At 40.7% G+C, this 9,994-nt stretch overlaps 1 protein-coding gene across 1 annotated transcript; it reads right to left on the bottom strand.

Annotated features, from left to right (window-relative positions):
- Positions 1-541: 541 nt before the first annotated feature.
- Positions 542-2,516, bottom strand: LOC307265004 (neuropeptide FF receptor 2-like; the record flags this gene model as incomplete). Its single annotated transcript, XM_080046574.1, has 3 exons — positions 542-1,445; positions 1,540-1,639; positions 2,141-2,516. 3 exons carry the CDS (start codon positions 2,514-2,516, stop codon positions 542-544), a joined length of 1,380 nt encoding a protein of 459 aa, XP_079902700.1.
- Positions 2,517-9,994: the final 7,478 nt, after the last annotated feature.

The following is a 9,994-nucleotide window of genomic DNA, read 5'->3' as shown; positions in this document are numbered from 1 at the left end:
GACCAATCAGAAATCATATACCCCAGCTTTGAAGTCTCTTTGTTTATTCTAGAACTTTTAATATACAGAATGTAAACATTCACAGGAGGGATATTTTAAAAGATTCATAATTACAAATGTTGCAACTACATTCACTTGGAACAAACAGTTAAAAGTTATAGTGCGTGACTTCTGTTGCCCCCATGAGGAATTCTGAGGATTAACAACAACAACAGTGTGGGTGCATCTACATGAGTTAAGCCGTTGGTGATCCCGCATGGATTATATTCCTCCTACTGAATGTCCACGTTTTCTTCTTATCAGTAGACTAAACAACTGGGTGCTTCATGAGCTCCTGCGCAAATGGGGGCCGACACACTATTTGTTAAATGCTGCCATACTGAGAAATACAGAGAAAGTTTAGTGGAGCTGATAGGCTTAATCAACGTTTTATCCACGTATTTGGCAATGGCTTAACATAAAAAAGTTATGCACTATAGCTTTAATATTTTTATATCTTCATTGCCCTTGAAATTCAAAACACAATCCTACAAAAGTCTCTTTAAAGCTGGGACACCTTGTCCAAGTCCTCCATGATCATGTCCTGTTCTTTGATGTCACTTCTACCACTCAGACACCCTCCTTCCTGATACAATAACTTCCCATTCGCCACCAACACAGGTCCATCTTTGTCTTTTGAGCCAGATCTATTGAGGACGGCCGTCTCCATCGGTAGCACCGCGTTCCCTCGGATCCGGTTGGAGAAGGTCTTCTGGCGCTCTATTTTGACCGAGCACAGCTGGAACTTGAACGCCGCTTGAAAGCCCCGGCGAAAGTTCACGTTGAAGAAACCGTAGATGATGGGGTTGACGCTGCTGTTGAAGAAGGCCAGCCAGTGAGCGAGGGGATACACGTATATGTTGATGACACGGTGCTGGTGCTCCGTGAGACTTGCGTAGTCGCTCAGCATCATAAGGGCCCACAGTGGAAGCCAGGACAAACTGAACAGCAGCGCCACAATCAGCAGCATCATTATAACCCGAGTTTTCCGCTTTGAGACACTGTGACGACCCTCCATGCTCGATTTGTTGCCGCAGAAGCCTTTTTCGGACGCGGTTTGTCCACTGGCCCTCATGGCAGGCATAGTGGGCTTGGAGAGGGTCAGGCCGATACGGGCGTACATAATGACAATAAGGCTGAGAGGAGCGAGGTAGATGTTGGTGAAGAGGACAGTGGTGTAGATCTTACGCAAATCCTGATTGGGCCAGTTTTCGCGGCACCAGTAGAAGGGGCTGGAGTCGTTGTTGGGTCTGTAGATGATTCGCACTGTTTCCTCTGTCGTGACTTGGAGCATGACCCCAGAGGGACACATGATTGACACAGCAAGGACCCATATAATGACGATAATTAGCTTTGAAGTGGGGATGGTCAGCTTCTGCTTGAAAGGGTAGACAATGCAGCGGAACCTGACACAGAGGGGGTTGAAAAATTAGTGTTCCCGAGATGACACCCACGCTCACAGATGCAAATAAGAAGCATTAATATTATGACACGCCTCACCTGTCAACAGCGATTGCCACCAGGGTGAACACAGATGCGGACACGGATATCCCTTGAACCATACCGCTTAGCTTACACACTACGCTGCCAAATGGCCATCCTGCAGAAAGAGGCAAAAAATATATATATATATATATATATATATATATATATATATATATGCGTATAAAAACATCTCTTTGGGGGATTTTTGTCAAATTTGGCACAAACTCACAGTTGGACTCGAGGGTGAACTGATTGGATTTTGGAGTTCAAAGGTCAATGGGACCTGAAATCCTGTGAGCGCAATATTTAAAGAACGCAATATGGGATTTCTGTCAAATTAGGCACAGATTTACACAGATTTACACAGATTTATGGGTGAAATTAACCTATTCTGGAGGTCAAAGGTTACTGCGACCATCCATATTGTGATGTTGCAATGGCCGTGTACCATATTATAGCTTCTGATGGGGTTTACCTTCTTTAAAGCATTGCCTACCAAGACTTTCATCATTCGGAAATGTTATGCCTTGCGGAGGCATATAAGCAGGTGGTAGTTCAAGTTTTATATCTTCAATTTTGATTAAGAGACAACAAATTGAACATTAAAAAGAAAAACCTGTGATGATGTTGTCCACCAGTGTGGTTGGCATGCAGAAGATTCCAACCAGCAGGTCACTGATGGCGAGGTTTAGGATGAACAGGTTTGTGACAGTGCGCATGTTCTTGCTGCGCAGCACGATGAAACACACCACCCCGTTGCCCACCATGCAAACCAGAAAGATCAGGAGGTAGGCCACGGTGAAGACCACGGCCACAGAGGGCTTGTGGAGGTAGAAGTCCACATAGGTGATGTTCTGGTGGGTCGGAGGGTTTTCCTGCAATCTTGAGGATTCGGAAAGATTCAGGCCGCCCCAGGTCATGTTGAGAACTCCATTCTGGGCCATGGTGATATCTGCGTGTAAGACCAGCTGAAAGGTGGAGATGTAATACATGTTTAACCAATCATGTGCTCAGCATGCGTTCTTGGATAAATAGCTGATACCCTCTGTTTACAAACTCAACCCAATTATGAAGCAGATCATTACAACACACTTTCTCCCAGTGGAGGAGCAATCCATTAGACCAGGAGAAGGAATCAATTGGTAACTACATAAAACACTATAGAAGCTATCAAGAAATCAATAAAAGCAATTCTTGTCTTTTGATCCTTGTGGGTCGGTTGATTCAGTCAAGTGCATGCTCTCCCATGATCTCTCATAACAGCAAACTAACTGTTATGAGAGATCATTTCTAACTGAAATGACCAATATGTTCTGAGGGCGGTGGGAAAGTGTGGTTGATTGCTTGCCCATTGGTTAAATCAAATGGTTCCACAGCCTGCATTCTGGCAAGACATTATTTATGTGATTGGTAAATTTGATACATTTGGTTGGGTTTTTGGAAACTTTCTTTCTTCAAATGTCTCCCGTACTCATTGCCTTTTACACAATGGTGACTTCTATTTAGCCTAATTACATTTTTCATTTACTATTCAATGTATTTGATGTATCTACTGTGTAATTCATGGGCCTGTCAAATCAATGTCATCCTTTCTTGTGTGAATGTTGTCTTTGATGGTAGAAACAGACCGTACGTCAGGTTTAGTTTAGGATAAATATTTGATCAACATCATTTCATTCATTCATAATAAATACTTCAATAAGTAATTGCATAGGAAATCATGCATTGTAATTAATGCCATGTTTACACGATAAGAAAAATGGTAATAACTTCTTATAAATCACAATAGAAGTTGCCTTTGAAATGCGAATATAATTCTGTAAACTTCTCTAATTAATTTCCAGGTTAAAAACCAGATGTGTCACTGTGACAGTTTGCCTCATTTGCTATTTCACAAACGCTCCAAGTTTATCGCTCTCCGTTATTTTTCTTGTTTTATAGTGCTTTCAAGGGGCATGCCTGCCTGGTAATTAGTTCATATCCATCTTAACAGTGCCTCAGTGATAGCCAGAGAAAAATTAATTTTAATTTAACATACAAAAGGTCTTTCTCCACAGTTTTACCAACAAAAGTAACATCTACAGTTTACGCATAATGCATAAGTAACAATATCTACTACTTTTTTACTTACCTTAGAGGAAACAGAATCTGTATTGTAATTCCTTTTCTTCAGTCCTTACAGATGGTACAGATCCATTTGACAGAATGATTCAGCGCAAAACGATTTGCACTCTGATCCCTATGTGGACTCCCTGTGCGTCTGCTCGGTCTGCCTGCCAGCCTCACACTGCTGTAGTGCCTGTAGATGGCAACATATGTGATATGCAGTGTGTTGCATGTGCTGGTGGGGGGGGGGGGGGGGGGGGGGGGGAATACATTGCCGGAATAGAAAAGAATATCTACAGCAGTGGTTCTCAATAATTTTCTGTCATGCAGGGGACAGACATGTTTTCGTGCCCCCCCCCCCCCTCTAAATTGAAATACTATTGAGAACCTGCTAATATTTATTTATTTATCTGTACAAAACCACTGCATGAGTTTCTGGCACGAGCATTCTGCATACAATCACCTTATTATCAAATTAGATAACAAAAATTAGCTGAGCTAACCTCTGCAGCAAAAAAATTCAAAGTTCTGTGTGAATCTCAGGACAGAGAAACAAGAGCAAATGATTCACTGAGGTTTGCATTTCATTCAAAACATTTTTAAACTGTAACCATAGTTAAGGTGGTGTTTTTTTATTATTATAGGCCAATAGGCCTACTGTGATGCGATAATCAATAATTCATTAATGTTATTATTAGTCTACTTGCTTGATTTCTTTTTAAATAGCCTACAGAGACACTTGGAGACACATGTGGACATTTATTTACTGCAAATCGCGGCCTTTCGCGCGGATATGACCATACACAAGCACACATCGCGCTTGCAAGCACTTTAAAAAAAATATTTTCTTTTTGGTCAGTTGGAAATCAAGGCAGCCCGCGCCCCACCATTTGAGAAGCACTGATCTACAGTATGTTGTAGGTGTTGTATGGCTTGAACTGGATAGCACAAAAGGAAGATTTTTCTAAATAGACTGTGTGTTTCTTTCACTTTCTTAAAGAATGTCATTGACTTCTGTTTTGGAACAACCTATTAGATTTCAAGCAAAAGAGATGTCATCATTGCTCAGCCCTTGCAAATGTCAGGCCTCACCTTTTGCTATTAACAGCACAAACCTGGGCCAATCAAATGTGAAGTTTATGACGTGCATGTGTGTGTCTACGACTGAATCCGACTCACTTTCTCATTTTACATTTTAAATTGGATTTATTGTGCAGCCTTGCTCTTCATTAATGCAGCCAAATAATTATTATACGGTTAACACCCAGAGAAAATACTCACAATATTGCAGAGAGAATTCATGATTAGTGGCATGTGTTAGAGAAAAATTGGCTTTAATGGTGGGAGAAAGGCAGGGGGCTGAGAAGCAGAAGTTATAAAAGAAAAAAATACATATTTGATTTATTGCAGTAGCGAGAGCTGAGTGGACGTGTCAAGGACTGATTGCTCCGCTGAGTGCTACTTTATATTGAGTTAGGAGAACATGAAGATAGAGTAAAGGAAGTGACATGGCTACTAATGTGGTGTGAGAAAGAACCCTTGACACTATACCATACGTGCAATATGCTGCAGAGTCCTTAATTAACACGTCACTTCTTGTGGTTGGCAGTGGCGAAGTGGGTAAGGAGGTCACCTCTGGAGTGCAGGGTCGGAGGTTCGATCCCCCGCCTACCATCCACGTATGATTGGGTGAATGTGTACGAAACAATGTAAATCGCTTTGAGTCTGTGGAAAAACCAGGGAAAAGCGCTATATAAGTGGAGTCCATTTACCATTAAAAATGTAGAAAACCTGCACTGTGGGGGATTCTGGAGAGATGAGAGAGTGGGAAGAGAAGGAGGCTTCAGGCTACTGTCAGCTGGGGAATGTGTGAAGTTTAGAGGCACTTTGTGAAATAGAGATTTGTGTGTAATTACCAATTGTGTGGAAAGCAGCTGTCAAGTTGTCAAAGGCAGAGACCTGTATGTATGTGTGTGTGTCCTCAGGCCTCGTTTGCATTGGTGAAACCTGGGTATGTTAGTGTGTGTGTTTCTGTCTGTAAGTTTGTCCGCGAGTGTTTTTTGTGAAATTTCTACAGCAACTACACCCCCACACTCCATGGGCCTCTCCTTGGACACAGCTGTGCTCCAGGCTACTGGTATGGGTGTCAGAAAAGGGATTCAATAACATCATTCTGCTGTTCCTTCCCCATGGCTATATCGGCCAATCAAAGTTTCTAATTGCACTCTCTTTTTGGCTCCCATGCGTCCATCCCTTCAGGCTACATTTCTGCTCCGGGATATTTGTGTCCTTGGTTAAAAAAATGCTGATGCTCTTTATTACGTTTCACCTGCACACTGACCTCTGCATGAGTTGAATGAATAAGGGACCCCTTTGTTTGTCTACCAGCAGTTTGGCAAGCACCAGGGTTGAAACATTAAAAAAATATATAAATGATTCGCCTTAAAGGGACAGTTCAGTACTCTACTCGCCTGCTTGTTCAATCTTTAAATTCATTTTTGCATTACTCATTGGTTGCCTGTCTATCCTCTTCCAGTTTCCCTCTAGCAACATCTGTGAATGGATCAGCAACACGTAAGATTTTGCAGTGGTTAAGGACGCCACCTGGAGACGTGGGACGTAATCCCGGCGCTGGAAACCTTAGTTTTCCCTGGTGGAGACGAGACGGTGTGGATCCTCTGGCAGCATCTGAAGTCTTCCTGGATCCACACTATTCGCACTTTACTTTAGTATTACCATGTAAACATCTGGTCAATGATCAAATTCCTTCGTGATTTTCTCTACTTATGACATCTATTGCAGTATGTCCGTCCTGGGAGAGGGATCCCTTACTTTGTCGACTCTCCCTGAAATTTCTTAATTATTTTTTTTAATCCCGGTAAAGGGTTTTTTACTGGGAGTTTTTTCTCAGCCGAGCTAAGGGTGTAAGGGCAGGGTGTCATATTGTATCATATTGTATGAAATGTAAAGCCCACTGAGACGAATGTTATTTGTGATTTTAGGCTAAACAAATAAAACTGATTTGATTTGATTATTTCTAAACTGGGATTGTATGGGGTACTAAGGCATTGTTAGTGTGTTACTTTATGGAGATGGTAGTCAGTGCAGTCACTACAAGGAGCTAGGGGAGATGGCGCTGTATGTAGTCAGCATTGCACTGTTGCAGAGGGAGCCAGAAGAAAACGTTTTTTCTCCACATGTATAAATGCTAACTTTAAACCTAAATATCCCTTCAATTGTCACCAAACTGAGATTTTTTTCCGCAGCTCTAGTTAGCCGCCACGCGCAATTTTAGTTTTCTTGTGTCTCTTGAATAATCTGCAGTAGCTCTGCCGCCAGCTTTATAAGATAACACACTAACCATGCCTAAGTATATAAAACCCCCCTTAAAAAATACTGAACAACTATCCCTTTAATGTATGGAAAAATGTCTCTCAGAACGTTTGTTAGAAATAACTTATAAATAATTGAGTGTGCACACAGAGCTAGTAAAAGTAGTATGTACACATCAGGTCTGGTACAGAAAAGTAAACGAGCAGAGACAGAATCACATCTTTTTCAGGAAAGTTTATTCAACCTTTTATGTCCTCTGTGTAAATTCACAAAACGAGGAGAGGGCCTCAAACTCACAGAAGAAGGTTAAGAGGGGATTTAAAAACATGAATAATTTGCATCGTGCACCTGTGGTTCCTGCTTAAACATTCACAGCAGCGTTCCAAGAAGTTCTAGCTGAGCCACTGACATTTTAGAGAAACAAAAAGGAATAAATTAATTGGCCCGAGGCATTAGCATTTAAGTGTTACCTGGAGGGGAAAATGTCCAAACTTTTTATATTTTTCTGAGGTGGAACTTTTTTTTTTGCAATGCTGGTAATTGACCTTTCAAAATAAAAGCTCAAAGCTAAATCATATGCTGGCAGTCAATGTATGCCTTTTTGTTTGAGGTTGTAATAAGTAATAAGAAGAAACAACCTTGTGTTTACTCGTTATGAAGATCATTTCTCGTGGTGACGACACATTAACCCCTTTTTTCTCTAAATATTAGTAATTAATATAAGTTATAATAAGAAATCAAGCCCATTTTCTAAAGATATTTAACTTAATTAAACAAAATTTGCAAAAATCGGTTCTCAGCTTCCTTAACATCTAAACTTCAATCTTACACGTATCCTTAAACATTATCCCTGCGTTCCAAATCACATACTCTTTCTTTTTACTACACTACATACTAAAGTACAGAAAAGTTTTAGGGCGACAGGAGGGAAAAAAAATCAGACAAGGTAGATTTTTTTTTCATTATGTTGAGAAACGTCAAGAATAAAGACGAGTACTCCAAAATGCTATTGGAGTTAGTGGGGCATTTATGTATTTTCAGCATACTACAATTGACGTGCATGTATTAAGACATCCTAAATCTTTTTTTTTTGCATACTAAATAGTAGGGAAGTATGGGAATTGGAACGCAGGGTATGTTTCCCACATACACAGCACCGAAGAGTTCAGATTGTGTAGCAACCCAATTAAGGTACACATACTTATTTTTATTTTATTTTTTAACATTATTTGAATAATTGTTTTTACTCACTTGTTCTGTCGGTTGCATTTTTTTTTTTTTTTTTTTGTCTGTTGTCTGATTGTCTGTTTTTATTTATGAGTACACGCATATGTTTGTTTCATGTGATTGGTGTCGACCAATCAAGGGACAAAGGATGCAAATTAGCACTTGCTACAATCCTGTATATTTACATGTAAATGTCTATTAATATGCAATGTCCCTTTAAATAAACTTAAACTAATACTGAGGGGTTTTATCAAGTGTGACACTGCTAATAACAAATCCATAATTGCTTTGGCTGGCAGAGAGAACGGCATGCGCTTTTTTTAAAAAAATGACAGTGTTCTCATTTTGAACACCTAAGGGAGAAAACAAATGAAGGGCTCCCATAGACTGTGAAATGACACAGTGAATAAAGTGTGGGCGGGAAAAAAATCACAGGTTATTCTATTAAACCTTGGAGACCATGTCATTGGAGCTAGTGGGTGGGCTGTCAGTTTATTAAGAGTGTTAAAGCTGTCAAGGGATGAAGCCGTACAGAGAAGAACATCTTATTCTACCCTAGATATCCAATCTTTATTTCCATGCCTTGCATTCAGAGCTGTTCCAGATTGTATTTGTTTTCAAAACCTTGGCACCTCGTTCTAGTAAGGCACCATTTAATCAGAACAAAAATTGAGTTGCCAAGTTTGTGAAGAATCCCTGACACTGACTTGGCCCTTGCTTATTTTGTACCAAGATCCTTTTTATTAACAACTTATCAACATGAATTCCCACAGTCTTGGTAGCTGAAGAGGGGGATGACATGCAGCAAAGGTCCACAGGTTGGATTTGTACCCGCTATACCACTGTGACAAGCCAGAGCCAATATGGTACGCGCTCTACCCACTACGCCACGGAGCGCCGCCCCAATTCCCACAGTCTTTAATCATTACAGACCATTTCATTAATGACTTGCTAACTTTATAAAGCCCGACTTTATGTGGGGTTTTTTTTTATGGAGTAACAACATTAACTTAATACTTCAAATGTCTGTTTCTGTCTCAAATAATTGGCCTCTTACAAACAGACAGCAACATCAACAATCCCTCTCAGTCCCTTGTCTCAATGCTTGGTCCTCTCCTGTTCATCCTCCACCTCAACTTCCAACACTGATGACATCTAGTTATGCATCTACGTCTCCTTTGAACATCATGATGTCAGCCACACAACAAAAGCAGCTCTTTTCCACATCAAAAACATAGCTTACCCATCACTCTCCTTCTCAACAGCCAACACTTTGAATAATGCTTTCTTTAAAAGTGCTCCGAGGAACTTTCAATTTGTGTTAATTCGTGTGCCTCCTTTGGACAAAAGCTGTAGTTTTTCTACTACGCCAGCTGCTGTTCCTGGGTGAGAGTGCCCATGACAAAGGCGTTAAGAAAACTATATAGAAAAAGCATTATTTTCACTGATAGTCTCATTTGCTGTTATATGTAATGGAAGAATAAGACTGTTTCAGAAATATTTAAAAGTTCCTCGTAGCATCTTTAACATGCGGAATCGACAACTGAAACGGTAGTCTTTATGGCACACAATCCTAAATAGACTTTCCCTACTCACCTACTTCCGCTCCCATGACTACATACCCCTTGTCCCTCCGAGAAGTCCACTGGGTCCCTCTCTGTGCACATTGGATCCATTTCAAAGTCCTTCTGCAAATCCCTTTACAATCAGCCCCCCTCCTACCTCAACGATTTCTCCTGTAACCTCCGCTCCTTTGAAGCAAACCTTCTGTCACCTCCAAGGACATACCAGTGATAAGGCCTTT

The sequence above is a fragment of the Ammodytes marinus genome (genome assembly GCF_949987685.1).
Source record: "Ammodytes marinus genome assembly, chromosome: 18".
Classification (NCBI taxonomy): domain Eukaryota; kingdom Metazoa; phylum Chordata; class Actinopteri; order Uranoscopiformes; family Ammodytidae; genus Ammodytes; species Ammodytes marinus.
Note: the sequence above shows the minus strand (reverse complement) of the source record. Positions and strands in the feature narration are given on the sequence as shown.